At 37.0% G+C, this 18,503-nt stretch overlaps 1 protein-coding gene across 3 annotated transcripts in view; it reads right to left on the reverse strand.

The window, feature by feature from the left end:
- Positions 1–1,410: 1,410 nt before the first annotated feature.
- LCA5 (lebercilin LCA5) overlaps positions 1,411–18,503 on the reverse strand; it is a 55,716-nt gene continuing 38,623 nt past the window's right edge. For all 3 annotated transcript variants that reach the window (XM_043890281.1, XM_043890282.1, XM_043890283.1), the window contains 5 exons: positions 9,024–9,161; positions 7,992–8,088; positions 7,119–7,261; positions 4,716–4,848; positions 1,411–4,353 (listed from right to left, as the gene is read on the reverse strand). In XM_043890281.1, the coding sequence (XP_043746216.1) occupies positions 3,494–4,353; positions 4,716–4,848; positions 7,119–7,261; positions 7,992–8,088; positions 9,024–9,161 (1,371 nt within the window). In that variant the 3' untranslated portion in view covers positions 1,411–3,493. The remainder of the gene's footprint in view (positions 4,354–4,715; positions 4,849–7,118; positions 7,262–7,991; positions 8,089–9,023; positions 9,162–18,503) is intronic.

Consider the following 18,503-nt stretch of genomic DNA (forward strand, 5'->3'; position numbering starts at 1 on the left):
AAATCGTTGCATTAAGTGATTGAAGTCCTGGGTTTTTTGGATTTCATTGTCGTTTTATGAGGCTAACTCTCACTCCTCCTTATGTCACTAAACCTGTCCTCAGAAAACCTTTCCAAAATTTAGCTATTCTACTCATTTGTATATTAGGGAAGCAGCTCATCAATCACGCTGCATGGTTAGTGCTGAATACAGTAAGGGATATGCCAAGTGCAGGCCTAAGAGGCACGATCTATTTGGTACAGATGTTTTCTCTTAATTCAGAGGTTTAGAAGCTCTTTTTGCTTATATTGTACTCAAAGTATAGTGTCAGTATATCATGTACACATCTATGCTCTATTTTTTTCCAATTATTCCCTAAAGGGAAGTCTATAAATAGCTGTGACGACAGTTGAAGTTTACTATTTGTCAGGTACCAGGCACCCTGCCAAACCTTAACCTAAGTATTTACTCCTCATAGCACGTCTGACTCTTTGTGGCCTCATGGACTATAGCCCACCAGGCTCCTATGGGATTCTCCAGGAAAGAATACTGGAGTGGGTTGCCACTTTCTACTCAAGGGCATCTTCCCGACCCAAGGATTGAATCTGTATCTCTTGCATCAGCAGGCGGATTCTTTGCCACTAGCACCACCTGGGAAGCCCAAGCAGTATTATAAGAGACCAGTGAGTGCAGGAACCCGAGGACACCTGGGGAGTGGACAAAGGGCAGGGGTGGCCTTGCTCCACGTCCACACTGAGGGAGCGGCAGGGTCTTCCTCTTCCTGGCACCTAATGCTGAGCAGGGCACCCTCAGGAAGCACTCAGTTAATGAATGAATACATGCCATGCTCTTCACAAAAGTAAAAAAGCACTTTCAAGTGATATAAAAGGGGACTTTAATGTGAAAGGGGCACTTATTGTGCAGAAGGAAAAAAAGCTTTAAGAGCAGATCCTTTCTTGACAATTTATGGTAACTTCTTTAATCCTAGAAAGTCCACACTGTCACAGTAACACAAATTTCCCGTCCCCTTTTCACCAGGCCGACTTGCGGGCTCTACCCGAGTAACACCCAGTCCAGGACAGCAGAAGTGAGGTATGTCTGAAAATGAGGTGGAGAGGAGGAGCAGAACAACAGTGAGTGAGCTGTGAAGTGGGTTTATGATTCAGTTTAATCCTCCTTACCTTTGAATATTATGAGCAATATATGCCATTATGATAGCTATTAAGGGTGAAATGATTAATTAAAACTAATTATCTGATCAGACTAAGCATACTGTCTAACCTGATTTAAGGCAAATTCATCTACTTCAACTAAAAATACCGAAAAGGAAAATTAAAAAGGTGAATAAGGAAATAAAAACCTTTCAGGTTTTATTTCCACTATATATTTCCTAAGTGACCTAAGGAAAGTATCAGTCAAACAGAGTCACAGCATATTTTAAATTTTTATTAGCAATAGTTTGGAGTACAAATAAATTTAACTTGACATTTAGAAAAAAAAGTTATCCATTAAGGTTTGTTCATAAAGAAAAACTCGTTCTGTACACTTTAATCTCCAATTTTAATGCTTAACTCCATAATGCTTCAAGTCTATAACTTAATTTTAGATTTAATTTTAACAATTCTGCCTTATTACATCTAGTTAAAAAGACTGGAAAACATCAAGTAGAAAAAAGAGACTAATTAAAATGACCTGAATTTAAAACTTTACTAAAGGACTTTTGAAAGAAAAGAGCCTTTAATACAAAAACAGCCTAAAAATGAGAATACTTTTGGCTGAAAAATTAGCAGCTATGAAAAACATTAACATTACATAATATTTTATCAAGACCTGCATTACAAAAATATTGTGGTTTACATATATTAGAATGATTTATAATGTAGTAAATGCTTATTTATATCAATCCAAAAATCTCTTTATAAAAAAATTTGATATAGTTTAGCACTTTTGAGAGATTTGGTTCCTAGTAAGTAACAGGAACACAATTTAGAAGATGTAGGTAGTACATCTTGTAATTAGAGACCTAACCAGTAAGTCTTGTCAGATAATTATGAAATTATATTCAATAATAAGCATTTATATGAACTCAAGATAGTAACTCTAATCCCCTGATCAGTATGTATGCCTGGCATCAGAAATCCTACTATGAACAAATATGTAGCAAATTCTAGAAAACAACAGTTCATTTTAGAACAAGTGCCAATCACCACTTATTCTTGCCCTGATACACTTGTTCCCACCACTCTTCATTTGCACTGCGCTTTCTCCTAGGCCGCTGGTATATTTCTGCTTCTTAGTGACCAATCATGCCCAGCATAATCCAAGGTCCCTGACTCCTCTGCAGCTGCAGACAATGATCATGTGATACCATTGGACTTAAGAGGACTAGTTTTAAAGCAGCCTTGGTGAAAAGTGCTTTACAGATGGAGCTCCTCCCTTGCTGAGTAGGGTGGAAGATGTTTCTGTGCAGAAGGACACACTGTGCAGAAACATCTTCCACCCTACTCAGCAAGGGAGGAGCTCCATCTGTAAAGCACTTTTCACCAAGGCTGCTTTAAAACTAGTCCTCTTAAGTCCAATGGTATCACATGATCATTGTCTCTTTGGTTTGACAGTAAGTTCAAATCTTAAAGTACATACCGAAATTTCCAAGTTACGTTACTCTGGAATCATAATTGAGTTGCAAATCTCGCTCCAGTGGAGTGAAATTTCTTCCATTCTATGCATTTGGTATGACCTCTCACAACCAGTCACTGAGACACAGATAGCATTAGGAGTTCAAGGAGAGGAATTACCGATTACACTGCACCGGAGCCTCTGGAAGCCAGGACAGGGAGGGCGTCGTTCGTGCCAACAGAAAGACGTCTTCCGAATTCAGCCTAATGAGTTAGCACAGCTGTAGGTAAGTGATAATGAGACTCTGTCACTGAGAAATGAGTACCATTTAACTGTGGTTACCTCCAGAAGAATGGGAAATTCCCATGTTGTCACTGTTTCCACTTAAGAGTAGCTCAGTCTTGGCGTATAAGAAAGGGACCCCCTTCACTCTTCGTCACAGTGGAGAGGTTCCTAGTAGCACCAGCTCCCTACAGCATCTCTCCATTTCCACACAACCATCAGCAGGAAAACTGTACTTAGCTCAGTGAGGATAGGATCAATAATAATAGGGATAAAACAGAAAATGAATGTGTATGCCGATGGAGTAAAACTCCTCATAGAGTTGATTCAAGAGGTAAAACCTATTTGCAAAAAGGAAGTGAGATACATCTCTATTTGGACAAAGAAAGTAAGATACATCTCTATTTCTGGTTTCATTCAAAAGAGCCTCCTTCCTTATTGGCAAACTAGCTACATGTGTGTAGCTACTAGTGGTATCAGCTACTTTTCACTGTATTTATATACTAAAAATTATCCCTAATGAGGACTTTTTAATATTAGAAAGCCTAAATGTTCATAATAAATACTGTATTAAAATATCCTAATAATTACAATTGGAAAAAAACATTCTAGTCAGTCATCTCAGCACTACTTCTTCAATTTCATCTTCTGCAGAATCAACTACTTTTACTGTTGGTTTACTGTTTGCATGTCTTAATCGGTGTCTACTAGGATTAAAACTTCTTCCTTCGCTGAGGAAAAAGTCATCATCATCACTATGTTCCCTACCCCGGCTGTTTTTATCCCCAGGGAGAAAATTTAGAGGGTCACAGTCTTCTTTAGTGACAGCCAGAGAATTTGGGTCACTGCTTTTAGAGGAAAGGCTGCTGCTACCACTGGTACCAAACAGCTGTTCCATCAGGGTGGCTTTTCTTTTTTGTCTGGTAATTGAATCTATACTGTCTTTACTAAATTTCTCTGTATTATTTCCTGAGAAATCCAAAAGGTCACTTTTTTGGCTAACTGGATTTGACCTCGCTGATGTTTTTGCAAACGAAGGCACATAGCTACCGAACACAAGCTCATCTGGAGAGGCTGGGCTTCGAGAGTGGCCTGGATTCTGACCATCTCCTTTCGTTGTTGAAAGATTGAGGTCTTGCAAATGATGCCCGTTAAATAATCTCTCTGAGGATCCGGAGGACATGTGTGTTCTGGGGTTTCTCTTTGGGGAATGCAGTTTTGGCTTCAAGTCAGGAAGCAATGGCAGAGAAGGATATTTTACATTCTGAGAGTCTTGTTCTCTGTTGATTTCATTCAGTTTAGCAAGTAGTATTTCTCTCTTTAGCCTTTCTTCTTCCTCTTCTTCCAGTTTATCAATTTTCTGAACTTGGTACATTTCCACTTGGTATCTTCCAGTTTCCAACACTGGCTTTCCTTGTCTCTCCAACAAAGATGTCTTTTCCTTTGGCTTTTTAGAAAGTTCTTCTCTTTCCCACCCTGTATGAAATCAAATTTTTAAAACGGGATTTTATAGTAGTCAGTATTTTCAAATAAGAAAACAACTCTCATCTTAATTTACAAACCAGTTTTAGCTAATTTGTGTATGATCAGTTCACTATAAATTTCATTTTTATACTTGATATTCTGTGTTTAAATATACTTAAAGACTTAAAGTCATCATTCTTTTTCTTTCCTTCAAAACTTCAGATGTTTGTGACTCTTGATAAGAATCCCCCTACCACTGTCTCAACCTTCTCTTGTTCCGAATAACCAGTTCACTGTTCAGCTGGAAGATATTAGGGGATATTAACCCATTCTTTCCCAAGGGATGTTGACTCATCATTTGCTTAAACTCTTACCATTCTCCAGCTTCTCAACATCCTGTTTCACAACACGGAGTCCTTGATCTTTAGCAAATTTGTCTTCTCTTTCCACAGTTGGGTTTAGGATCCCAGCTTCTCCAAGATTATCTCTCTCTTGTGATTCCAGATCCTATTATGTGTTTTTTTTAAAAAAATGCAAGTTCACATGCCGGAAAAGGGGGAAAAGTAAGTATTATAAATTTATCTCCCATTAAGCATATTCCAACTAAGTTAGAAGTTAAAGCAAATTTTCCATTTCTAAAGCAGCAAGCCACAAGTTACTGCCTTTGGAAGATTTTCACAAGCACACAAAATTCTTACTTTAGTTAAAATTTTTAAAGAGGCATTTGGAAGACATAGCAGAACCAATATCCTACATAAAATTCTAAAGTACCCTTACTTCATACATTTCACAACAAAATCTGATGAATTCAGCTAACAAGAAAAGGCTATTTATTCATCAACTATTAAAGGCCCAAGTGACACACTCAATCTTTCAAGTTTATACTATGCCCAAGGCCTCCAGTTAGTAAATCTCATAACATTTAAAATCAATTAAAAATGTAAACTTAAAAAAATAAATAAATAAAAATGTAAACTTAAAATGTATTGTTTCTTATGGTCTCTTTCATGTGTGTGTGTGATTTTTCTTAATAAAAGTAGAATATATAATTAGTGGGCATGCAGAAGAAAGAATTGTCCCCTAGTATCCATTTCCTCCCTCTTCCTTTTAGTTACAGAATCCCTTGAGTTTCAGCAGCGCATAGGGCTCCCTAACTGGAGGTCTCATTTGCTAGTCTTCCTCTGAAGCTAGACAGGACCAGTGGAACGTGAGTGGAAGTATGTATGCAACTTCTGACCACATTTATTCCAACAAAAACTGCTTGCCCTCCACTTCCTTGTTCCTCCTTCTCCCAGGTGTCATAAGCCAATTCCAACCACACAGATGAGGTTACACTCTTTACGACTGAAAAACAGGCAAAGAATGGCTACCATGGAACAAACGTTTCTACCTATCCTGGACTATCCCCTGACCTTCAGTTTACTACCAGAGAAGGCATCTTGAATCTTGCTTGAGCCACTGTATTCTGGGTCTCTTTCCAATAAGTAACAGCTCCCATCTGCTGGGACCCCTTAAAGTTACAGGATAAGCTTCCTGATTAGTTACTACCACAGACCTGAAGGGTAACCCTCCTTGTTTTAAAGATTAGGAAACTGATGTTCCAAGAAGTCATACAAGTCACTAAAATGTTAGAATCATAATTTAATTAAAAAGCAGCACTAACTCCAAGTCCACATCCTCTCTTTCACCATACTAGATCGCTGCTGCTTGCGCTGACTCTTAAAAAGAGCAATTTTTTTTTTTTTTTACCTTTCTAAAATTAAGAATTACTTTGGTATTCTACAGTTTACCTTTAAAAATAAATTAGTATGATCTAGTCTCAATGATGGGCTTTCCAGGTGGCGCTAGTTGTAAAGAACCCTACTGCCAATGCAGGAGACATAAGAGACGCGAGTTTGATCCCTGGGTTGGGAAGATCCCCTGGAGAAGGGCACGGCAACCCACTCCAGCATGCCTGCCTGGAGAATCCCATGGACAGAAGAGCCTGGTGGGCTACAGTCCATGGGGTCGCTAAGTTGGACACGTTGACTTTGCATGCACACATAGTTTCAATGATATTCAAATGTAGGCAGAAACACGGAGATACAATAACTATTTTAAACTGTAAAACAAAATGAAATAAAGGAAAAAACTGGAGTACACACAGGAACTAATTTAGTCCATCCTTTCTGTTTTATACCACAGGTATAAAACAGTTGAGGAAGAGACCTCAACTGTAAACACCAAAGACAAAACCCTATTAGAGAAAAGGACCTTTCAGTACTCAATGCATCCTTTTTAATGAGGACCCAACACAGAGCTCCTCAATGCCACTCTAATTTGAATGATATAAAGTCAGATTCTACTGCAGTTACTTTGTTCAACATTCAGCTAACCTATAAAAGTCTCTTATGCAGGAGGCCAAAAAGATATAGTCAAATTCTGACAAATCATTTGAAAGCTACTATAGTTTGCTATTAAACACAAAAGGAAGAAGGACTTTTAGAGACTATCTGTTAAGAGGCACAAAAGGTAAGACACTTAAAAACTTTTCTTCTTTCTCCAGACCAGAAAGTACAACCTTTCTGAAGCCCCTGAAAGATAGTGTTAACTGACAGTCAATCCAAAGGAGTTTAATAAAATGCACAGATGTTACCTTTTTCCTTATAAAAGGCTAGTTGCATATTTATACAGCTACAGCACTCGCTTCATTGTTGAAATTTTTAAATGTTTGATATTGTGTATTTAGGAATACTTCACACCTAGAGTTTAGTACCTAATCATATTGCTAAACTCACCAAAGAAAGACGTTCGGGTTCTTCCCTTTTGTTTTCATAACACATAACTGTCTGTGGTGTTATAGGATATTCCTCCAGCTTGAAGTCTTCACTGGTTTGTACTCCTTTTGTACACTGGTTTGTAAAATCACTCTGGCATGCAGCTACCATGAAAATTATAAAAGAATTTTTCTAATCGTACAGTGCTAAGATATATGGAATTCAACTGGTATATGTTCATGCTCTACATGAGATAACTCATGTTTCTCAGCTCCATGACTACTCACTATTACTACTTTTTTATTTCTAGGATTTGCTGGCAATTTTGTGACTTGAAGGCAATTCTGAGGAATAAATCCTATTTCTAAAAATAAATCCTATTTTTAGAAAGTTTATGTTTTTAACTTTTTGGAATTCAGAAAAGAAGGAAATCTACACTTTTGTTTTTTTTAAAAAGTATGGATGTGCATAAAAACACCAAAGTATTTATGAGTGAAATGAGCAACAGCTGGGATTTCCTCTAAGGTAGAAAAAAAGTAGACAAACTAGATGAAATAAAATTAGTTAAATGTATAACTGTTAAAAGGTAGGTAATCCAAAAATAAAGGTTCATTATACTATAATCTCCCATTTAGGGTATGCTTATATTTTTTCATAAAAGATAAAAAAAATAACTTGTAATAAAAAAATTTTAATCATGTAAAAAATAATTTCAGTGACCTCAAGGGAAAAAACTGAGAAAGTGAAAGATTTCTGAAAAGTACCTATAAGGGAATTTAAATTTATTTCAATAAAGTTCTTTCCCCTCATCTTCCTTCTACCTAAAAATTAATTAATTTATTTTATTAATAATAAAAACTGCAATATGTCTTTCAACAATAATAACTACTATACCATTTTTTCTTGATGTAAATTCTTTTTCTCTCTTTGGAGAAGTCTTTGGCAGATGATTAGAATATATGTTTTTTATGTCCAGTTCTCTCTCCTTTTCCTAAAAACAAACCCAATATAATTAAGAATGTATAGAGTTTCAGTTTAAAATAAAAATCCTCATCTTGTCCACTGGTATTTTCCTCATCAAACTGGAATACACCTAAGTCCAGCTTCCCTTTGTAACTACCAACTATAGAAAGGAATGCTTTTAGGGCATTTAGGTTAGGGTAGACCAATGATTCTCCATTAAAAATCCAATACACACTAGCAGTCAAGAAAATCAGAATAAGGCAGAAGTCTTTTTCTACCCACTCCTATTGTCTTCAATTGACTTATAGGCCTAGCCTCAGAGACAAAGAATTTAATTAGCATCTCTCAAATTTGGGTTCCAAATTAATGATGAGTTAAAAATTAGACCATTTTTTTAAACACAAGTGTTCTTCACCATTTTGCAGCTAAGACTTTCTCTCTCTGAAAATTTGATTAACAAAATGAAAATTCTATGAAAGATAATGCATAAATGCTTTAAGTTGTACAACATGTCAACCCATCAGTGACTTCTGGATAGAATTAAGAACATCTACTTCAACAAAATTAAATAATTTGAATGTTTTCTCTAAATACTATGGAAAAAAAGGGCATTATTTGAAACAACTTTAAAAATAATCAATCATGGGGTTATATGAGGAAGAACATTAGATTACTCAACCAATGCAACACAGAAAGACTCTAGACCCATAATTTTTCTTCCAGGATTCTATAACTTTTTTCAGTTGTAGCACTGCTATCTACATTAGTGAATCTAATGTCTCATTTTTAGTTACAGTGATTATATTAACAAATATTTTCTTTATAAGTGTCAAAAATATGAGAATTTTGTAAATGATATTGTCTCAAAGTTCCAAATATAAATGATAACAGTGTTAAAATATTGAGTCTTCATCTAATATATATCATAGGGAGAAATGATGCAATTTAAAATAAAATGCTTACCTTTAATTTGTCATATAGTCCTTGTAGTTCTTTTTGAAGAAGTTTATTTTCATCATGAGCCTCACATGCCCTTTTCCTTTCAGCAAGCAACTGTCGTTGGAAACTGTTACTACTTAGCTCAAGGTTTCTTGATAGTTGCTATGATATGTATATAAATACATAGAAAAAAGTACTTAAAAAATAATTCAACAGTAAAATACTGCACATAGTGTCAAAATGACATTTTTTGTGGTACCTAACAAGACACACAAATTAGACTGTGCTTAGTGTTCATAAATATACAATGAAATGGAACATAGATTTATCAACACTTTAGTAAGATATTTAGCCTATTATTTCACTTTCATTGTTTTTCACAATGATTTATACATAAATGCTGCATGAAGAGTACATGGATAATCATTTAAATTGGAAGCAAAAGACAGCTAAAGGATGTGATGAGGAACACTGGCTTTGGGAACCATTGTTTAGCAAATAGAAACTGAGACTGCTGTGTAAAATTACACAGCACTATTCAAGGTGCAGAGAGCAGCATCCCAGTTTTTATTTATTTCAGCTCAAAAGACATACAAGAAAAAAGTGAAAGGATGGAATATGGTATTTTAAGCAAACAGAAACAGAAGAAGGAGGCATAGTTTTACTTGTATTAGGTAAAATAAACCCCAAGCCAAAAAAGGTAACAAAAATCAAAGGTCAATGATAAAGTAGTCAATACATAAGAAGACATAACAATCGTAACATATACTCTCAACACCCAAACACTGAAACATATTAAGCAAATACTGATAGATCTTAAGAGAGAAACCAGTGACAGTACTCTAACAGCAGGAAACTTCAATACCACCTATCAACAATGGAAAGACTGTCCAAACAGAAAATCAACAAGGAAATGTTGGAACCACACTTTAGAACAAATGAAATAACAGATATATACAGAACACTACATCCAACAGCAGCAGAATACTTATTCTCCTCGAGTACACATGAAACAGTCTCCAAGACTGATTATACTGATCACAAAACAAATCTTAGCAAATTTAAGAAGAATGAAATCATATCAACTATCTTTTCTGATCACTTATGCCAGTGTGCTTGTGCTAAGTCACTTCACTTGTGTCTGACCCTCTTTGTGACCCTATGGACTGTAGCCCTCGAGGCTCCTTTGTCCATGGGATTCTCCAGGCAAGAATACTGGAGTGGGTTGCCAGGCCTTCCTCAGGGGATCTTCCCGACCCAGGGGCTGAACCCTTGTCTCTTATGTCTTCTGAACTGACAGGTAGGTTCTTTACCTCTAGTGCTATCAATCAACAAGAAGAAAGTGAAAAGATTTATAAATGTGGAAATAAAAGAACACACTTCTAAACAACCACTAGGTCAAAAAAGAAATCAAAAGGGACATTTAAAAAATTATCTTAAAACCAACAAAATTGGAAATATTAAACACAACATACCAAATCTTGTGGGAGGCAGTGAAAATTCAAAGTTTAGAGCATCAATGCATATATTTATAAATTAGAAAGATCTCAAATAAGCAACCTAACTTTACTCTGAGGAGCTAAAGAATAAGACCAAAATTAGCGAAAGGAAGGAAACAATAAAGATCAAAGTGGAAGTAACTGAAATAGAGACCAGGAAAACAACAGAAAGGATCAATGAAACTAAGAACTGGTTCTTTGAAAAGATAAACAAAACTGACAAACCTTTACCTTGGACTAAGGAAAAAAGAATTGGAAATGAAAGAGGAGCGATTACAGCCAATACTACAGAAATGCTCTGAATCATAAGTGACTAGTATGAACAATTATGTGCTAAAAATTTACATAACCTAGAAAAAATGAAACACACAACCTACCAAGAATGAATCAGGAAGAAACATAAGATGTGAATAGGCTAATAATGAGTAAAGAGACTGAATCAGTAATCAAATTCCCAACATGGAAGAAAGGAGATCAAGATGGTGGAGTTAAGGGGACATGGAGCTCACCTGCGCTAATGAACACATCAAAAATACGTCTACAGATGGAGTAATTCTCACTGAAAACTAACTAGAAACTGAAAAAAGGACAGTGCAACCAAGGCTGTAAGGAAGATACACAAGCAAAGAGGAATGAAAGAAAAGTGATTGGGTAGGGACTTGTGCTTCTGGGCGAGAACTCAGGAAATGAGAAATTGCATGGGGAGTAAGTGTGTTGAGCCACAGACTGGGGTCCCAGTCCCGGGGTCTTAGTGGAGGAGAGAAGCACCCTGGACTGCTTGGACAGACGGAAAGGCTGGGGAACCCTGGACTCCACTAAAGAGCAGCACATGAACACTGGCCTGCCTCTGAGGCAGGGTGGAGAAAGGTCCGCTCTAGCACCTACCTGGTTTCCCACAACCACGTCCCTCCAGGCCCCAGCTCAAGCCAAGTGAACAGTCAAGCCCCGCTCACTCCAAGCCACTATGCAGTAATGAATCTGGGGTAGCCAGGATCAGGGAAAAGACTCAACCTTGGGACACAGAGGCGGCAGAGTCCTGGGGCAGGGTCCTGGTGGGTCTGCAGCAGCCATTTTTGGCATTTTTTAAAGCGGTGCCCAGAAACAGGACATGTTTCTGGGAGCAGCACTGTACCACACCTCAATCTCCCCTGCCACACAAACACAGAGAAACCACACAGGCTCCTCCCCCCCGGTGGAGGCAAGTGGAGACTGGGGACAGTGATCAGCTGTGAGGGGTCCTGCCGTGCCTCTGAGGGGAGGTCTGGCTGGTTTCTGGGTTTCCTGAAACTACTTCACTGTGTGCCCAGCCAAAGCCAAGCAAATGCTCCATCCCTCCTCAGTCCCTGCCACAGCGTGGCACTGGGTATGGGATGGCCACGACCAGGGAGAAGACTCTACCGTGGGTTGCATCTAAAGGAGCCACAGACGACCTGTCTGAGCAGCGCGCTGAACCTCTGTCTGTGAACAGGCCCCACCGGCTTCAGCACTCCTGCTCGGGGGCAAAGGCCCTGGTGCTGGGAGAGGGAAACGCACACGCTTAAAGGGAACGGAGGCAGCTTGAGCCTGACAGGAAGGCTTCTGCTCTGGCAACTTGGGATCAGACCCCATCCTGATAAAGAGGTGACAGCCACTGCACAGAGAGAAGTCCCATCTCATTCCAGGAAATTATGGCTGAAAACTTCCCAAACCTGAAGGAGGAAACAGATATTCAGATAAAGCACAGAGGGTTCCAAACAAGATGAACCCAAACAGACCTACACCAAGACATACAATAAAACGGTAAAAGTTAAAGAGACAATTATAAAGGCAGTAAGAGAAGAGAAGAGTCATATGCAAAGAAGAAAGGAGTCCCCATAAGGCTATCAGCTGATTTCTCTGCAGAAACTCTGCAGGCTAGAAGTGAGTGACATGATATAGTCAAAGGGAAAAACCTGTAACCTACAATATTCTGCTCTGAAAGATATTTATCATTTAGAATAGAAGTGATAAACAACTTGTCAGACAACCAAAAGTTAAAAAATTCAACATACGAAAAACTACCCTAAGGAAATGTTGAGGGTCTTGTGTAAATTGAAATGAAGTAAGAAAATCCCTGTAGGAAAGGCAGTATGTAGATTAAAAGATGAAAAATGTAGAAAAGCAGCTATAACTAAAACAGTTAAGGAATAAGCAGGAAGATGTAAAATGTGATATCAGATACACAAAATGTGGGTTATGCAGCTTAAAAAGGTAGATCTTTCAGAACGTGTTTGAACATTTAAGTTCAAACATTTAAGATTACCCAAGTTTAAAACAAGTAGATATAATTATGAGTCAACATATATGAACCCCATGGTAGCCACAACCAGAAAACAAGCAATAAAATGGCAGTAAGTACATACCTGTTAATAACTACTTTAAATGTCAATGGACTAAATGCTCTGGTCAAAAGACATAGGTGGCTGACTGGATTTAAAAACAAAAACCAAGACCCTTAAATATGCTGTCTGTATGAGACTCACTTCAGGGCTGAAGACACACAAGTGTGTAAGAATATGGAAAAAGATGTTTCATGCAAATAAAAATGACAAAGTATGGGTAGGAATACTCACACAAAATCACATCACCCTTTAAAATAAAAACTATAATGAAGGCAAGGAAGGCCTTGTATAATGATAAAAGGATCAATTTAATAAGAGGGTATTACTGATAGCTCAGATGGTAAAGCGTCTGCCTACAATGCGGGAAACCCGGGTTCGATCCCTGGGTCGGGAAGATGGCCTGGAGAAGGAAATGGCAACCCACTCCAGTATTCTTGCCTGGAAAATCCCATGGACTGAGGATCCTGGTAGGCTACAGTCCATGAGGTCTCAAAGAGTCGGACACGACTGAGCGACTTTTCACTTCACTTCACTTCACACTTGTTAATATATACACACCCAATACAAGAGCACCTAAACATATAAAGCAGATACTAACAAACATAAAGAGCGAAACTGATAATAATACAACAATAGTATGAGATGTTAGCATCCTACTGACATCAATGGGCAGATAATCAAGACTGAAAACCAAAAAGGCACAGGGGCCTGAAATGACAGAACAGTCCAATTAATCTTAATTGATACCTACATGAAGCTACATGCAAAAAAAAGCAGAATACACATTCATATCATATGCACATGGAATGTCTTCCAGTATAGATCACATACCAAAATCACAAAATAAGCCTCGACAAATTTAAGACAGAAATTATTTCAAGCATCTTTTCCAACCACAACAGTATGAAACTAGAAATCAACTACAGAAAGAAAAGTAGCTAAGGAACATATAGAGATTAAATAACATATTAATACTAATAAAAAAAAATGGGTCAATGATAAAATCAAAGAGGAAATCAGAAATACCTAGAGAGAAATGAAAATGAAAATACAACTTTCCAAAATACACCAAAAGGAACCCTTAGAGGAAAGTTCATAGTGATATGGGCCTTCCTCAAGAGCAAGAAAAATCTCAAACAACCTAACTTACCACCTTAAAGAATAATAGAAAGAACAAAGGCCAAAGTCATCAAAAGGAAGGAAATAATAAAAATCAGAGAGGAAATAAAGATTTAAAAGAAACAGTAGAAAAGATCAAATGAAAACAAGGGCTTTTTTTTTTTAGGATAAAATTGATAAACCTTTAACCGGGCTCATCAAAAAGAAAAGAAAAAGGACTCGAGTAAATAAGCAATGAAAAATGATAAATAACAACCAACACAAAAGAGATACAAAAAATCATAAGAAAATACTATGAATAGTTATATGTCAACAAACTGGACAATCTGGTAGAAATGGACAAATTTCTAGAAGCACACAGTCTGCCAAGTCTGAGTCAAGCAGAAACAGGCAATTTAAATAGACCAATCACTAGAAGTAAAATAGAATTTTTAATTAAAAATTCATAATTAAATAAAAACAATACCCAGAAAACAAAAGTCCAGGCCCAGATGGCTTCCTGGGGGAAATCTACCAAACATGTAAAGAACTTATACCTATCCTTCTCAAACTATTCCAAAAAACTGAAGAGGAGATAACACTGCCAAATTTATTCTACAATAAATTATCATAATTTATTTAACCATATTCTGCTTCTTAACATCCAAGCGTTTTCAATATCTCCTATGGTGGACATCCTATTATATCACATTTCAACTTAGTTTTATATTACTTCCTCAGGGTAAATGTAAAGAAATGAAGTTTCTGGATTGATAGACATTTATATGATTTTAAAGCTTTTGAGAAGCATTACCAAAATGCCCTCTGGAAAGACTGTAACAATTACATTCTCTTCAAAAGTCTAGAAGCCTTTATTTTACTATATTCTTGGAATGACTAGATACTGACATTTTAAAATCTGTGGACCAGCAAAAAACAGAATATTACTATTTTAATTTGTATTTCCTGGATTAATAATCCTGAAGTTAAATTGTATATTTATTGACCATCCATATTCTTTATAAACAGTTTTATGGTTGGATGGCATCATTGACTCAATGGACATGGGTTTGGGTGGACTCCGGGAGTTGGTGATGGACAGGGAGACCTGGCGTGCTGCGGTTCATGGGGTTGCAAGGAGTCGGATATGACTGAGTGACTGAACTGAACTGAATAGGAATTTAGAATATAATGACAAAATGGGGAAAAACAATATTAAAAACAAAACAAAAATGCTACAAATTTTCCAGAACTGAAGATATAAAGAGAGAGAATAGAGCTGGAAAACCATCATGATAAAGATTGAATTAGGAAAGAATCATCAGTGGATGTTAAATTTTAATGGGGAAAAAGATTTATACATCCCAAGTGGCTCACCACAGATTGCTTCTTGGTTTCACTGAAGAAGAAAAATAGTAATTTTATCAAACAATACATTGGCAAGGTGATTAAAATTAACATCAACAGTAAAGGATAGGTGAACATCATGTACCTCCAGCTGTGATAGCTTAACAAGGAAATATCACATCACTTATTCAGTATTCTGGAGAAGAATACAAAAACCTCAGTCTAATAAGAAAACATCAGAGCAATGCAAATTAACAATATTCTATTAAATGAAAAGGGATGGGGTACCATATTCTTCAAAAACATGAATGTTGAGACTTCCCAGTGGTTAAGATCCAGTGGTTAAGACTGCCTTCCAATCAGGGGACGTGAGTTCAATCCCTGGTCAGGGAACTAAAAGTTTTAAAATGTGAATGTCATAAAAGAGATTACAAAAGTATGAGGAAATGTTCCAGGTTACAGGAGGCTAAAGCTATCTGGACAACCAACACAATACTTGACTCTAGATTGAATCTTGTACTACAGCAGTAAAGGGGTATAAAAGACATTATTACATCAACTGAAAAAAACCAATATATTGTGGAGAGATTCTAGAATATTATTTTATAAATGTAAATTTATATCATAATTGTACTATGTTTATACAAGGACATATCCTTACTCTTAGCAAATAAAAACAATGCATTTAGAGGAAAAAAGCATAGGTATAGAACTTTCAGGAGCTTGCCAGGTGGTGCAGTGGTAAAGAGTCTGCCTGCCAATGCTGGAGACGTAGGTTTGATCCCTGGGTTGGGAAGATCCCCTGAAGCAGGAAATGCAATCCATGCCAGTATTCTTGCCTGGGGAATGCCATGGACAGCAGAGCCCAGCAGGTTACAGTTCATAGGATTACAAAGGGTCGGACACAACTAAGCAACTGAGGAAACACATAGAACTTTCTTTCAAATATTGAAAAAAAAATTACATGTGTATGTATGTGCACATGTATGTTTGTGTTCACACAAGACAGAGAAAGAATATGTGTACATAAGACAAATGGGGCAAATGTTAACAAAAGGTGAATCTGGGTAAAGAGTATGAGAGTGTTGTTAGAACTACGTATATATTTGCAACTTTCTATGACCTTAAAATTATTATCCCCATATTAAAAGTTAATTTAAATAAGTATACCTTTAGATACCTTAGAGGCAAAACAAGAAACCACTGAACTCAAACAAAATGTTTAAAAATCTACTGGAGGTTAAAAGAGAAAATCAAATTCTAAATGATAGTAACTGTCAACCTAGAATCCAAGACTCAGTAAAACTGTCATTCAAGAATGAAGATAAATTATATAGAAAGACTAGAAAATTAACTACTCAAAAGTCCTCATTGAAAGGATGACCAAAAGGATAAGAAAGAAAGTGAACCCTGAAGGAAAAGTGGATGATAATGAATAATAGTGATATGCAAGTAATAACAATGTGCCAAGAAACTAACTGTAAACCTCATAAAAATGATTAAAGAATTGAGGAATTTTAAAATAAGGTAAATTAAAACAGACAATAATAATATGATGACATGAGACTAGAGAAAATGTTCCACTGTCCTGATAGAATTTGAAAAAACACAGGTATTAAGACTTTCAGTTCAGTTCAGTTCAGCCGCTCAGTCCTGTCTGGCTCTTTGCGACCCCATGAATCACAGCACCCCAGGCCTCCCTGTCCATCACCAACTCCCGGAGTTTACTCAAACCCATGTCCATCGAGTCAGTGATGCCATTCAGCCATCTCATCCTCTGTTGTCCCCTTCTCCTCCTGCCCCCAATCCCTCCCAGCATCAGGGTCTTTTCCAGTGAGTCAACTCTTCGCATTAGGTGGCCAAAGTACTGGAATTTCAGCCTCAGCATCAGTCCTTCCAATGAACACCCAGGACTGGTCTCCTTTAGGATGGACTGGTTGGATCTCCTTGCAGTCCAACGGACTCTCAAGAGTCTTCGCCAACACCACACTTCAAAACCATTAATTTTTCAGCGCTCAGCTTTCTTCACAGTCCAACTCTCACATCCATATTTGACCACTGGAAAAACCATAGCCTTGACCAGACGGACCTTTGTTGGCAAAGTAATGTCTCTGCTTTTTAATATGCTATCTAGGTTGTTCATAACTTTCCTTCCAAGGAGTAAGACTTTAGACTCCCTTAATTCAAATACAGATTATCTTAAAAATTCGAGGCTAAACTTTAAAAGAAGAGTAGTAGAAACTGTCATTCTGAAATCAATGCAAAGGCAGGGTAAAGAGTAACAGGCAGGATGAAAAAAAAAAGCAGAGAAAAGGTGATAATAACTTTGTTTTAAAAAAATAACCCATGTAGATCTACCTATCTCAGTAATGCCAACAAATGTAGTAAATAAATATGGAACAAAATATTCTTATGCTGGATTCATTTTAAAAATTAATCTAGTCAAATATTGTACAAGCACAGAGATAAAACATTAACACAAAAAAAAGATGAAAGTAAAGGAAAAAATATATTAGGCAAAAGAAAAAAAATAAAAGTAGTGTAGATTAAAGAGGCTTTAAGACAAAAGCATTAGAGAGAGAGGATTTTTTATTTAATGTAAAAAAACCAAAACAATCACCAGAAAGGTAAAACAAACCTGAACCAATTTTAGTTTTTTAATTCTGAACCTATAAATAACACAGCTTCCATACATGCTACATTTTTTGGCAAGCTTTATCAAGAAGAAGAGGAACGTATTAACCGCATTAGGAATAAAAATGGGGCATATAACTATAGAAGTAATAGAAATTTTAAAATCATTTGTTGTTATTCAGTTGCTAAGTCATATCTGACTCTTTGTGGCCCCGTGGACTGCGGCATACCAACTCCTCTGTCCTCCACTGTCTCCTGGAGTTTGCTCAAATTCATGTCCATTGAATCAGTGATGCTATCTTACCTTCTCATCCTCTGCCACCCCCTTTGCAGGTGGGTCAGATGGTAAAGCATCTACCTGCAATGCGGGAGACCTGGGTTTGATCCCTGGGTTGGGAAGATCCCCTGGAGAAGGAAATGGCAACCGACTCCAGTATTCTTGCCTGGAAAATTCTGTGGATTGAGGAGCTTGGTGGGCTACAGTCCACGGCGTCGCAAAGAGTAGGACATGATTGAGCGACTTTGTTTTGCTTTCTCCTCTTGCCTTCAACCTTTCCCAGCATCAG

The sequence above is a fragment of the Cervus elaphus genome, chromosome 28 (genome assembly GCF_910594005.1).
Source record: "Cervus elaphus chromosome 28, mCerEla1.1, whole genome shotgun sequence".
NCBI classification, from domain to species: Eukaryota; Metazoa; Chordata; class Mammalia; order Artiodactyla; family Cervidae; genus Cervus; species Cervus elaphus.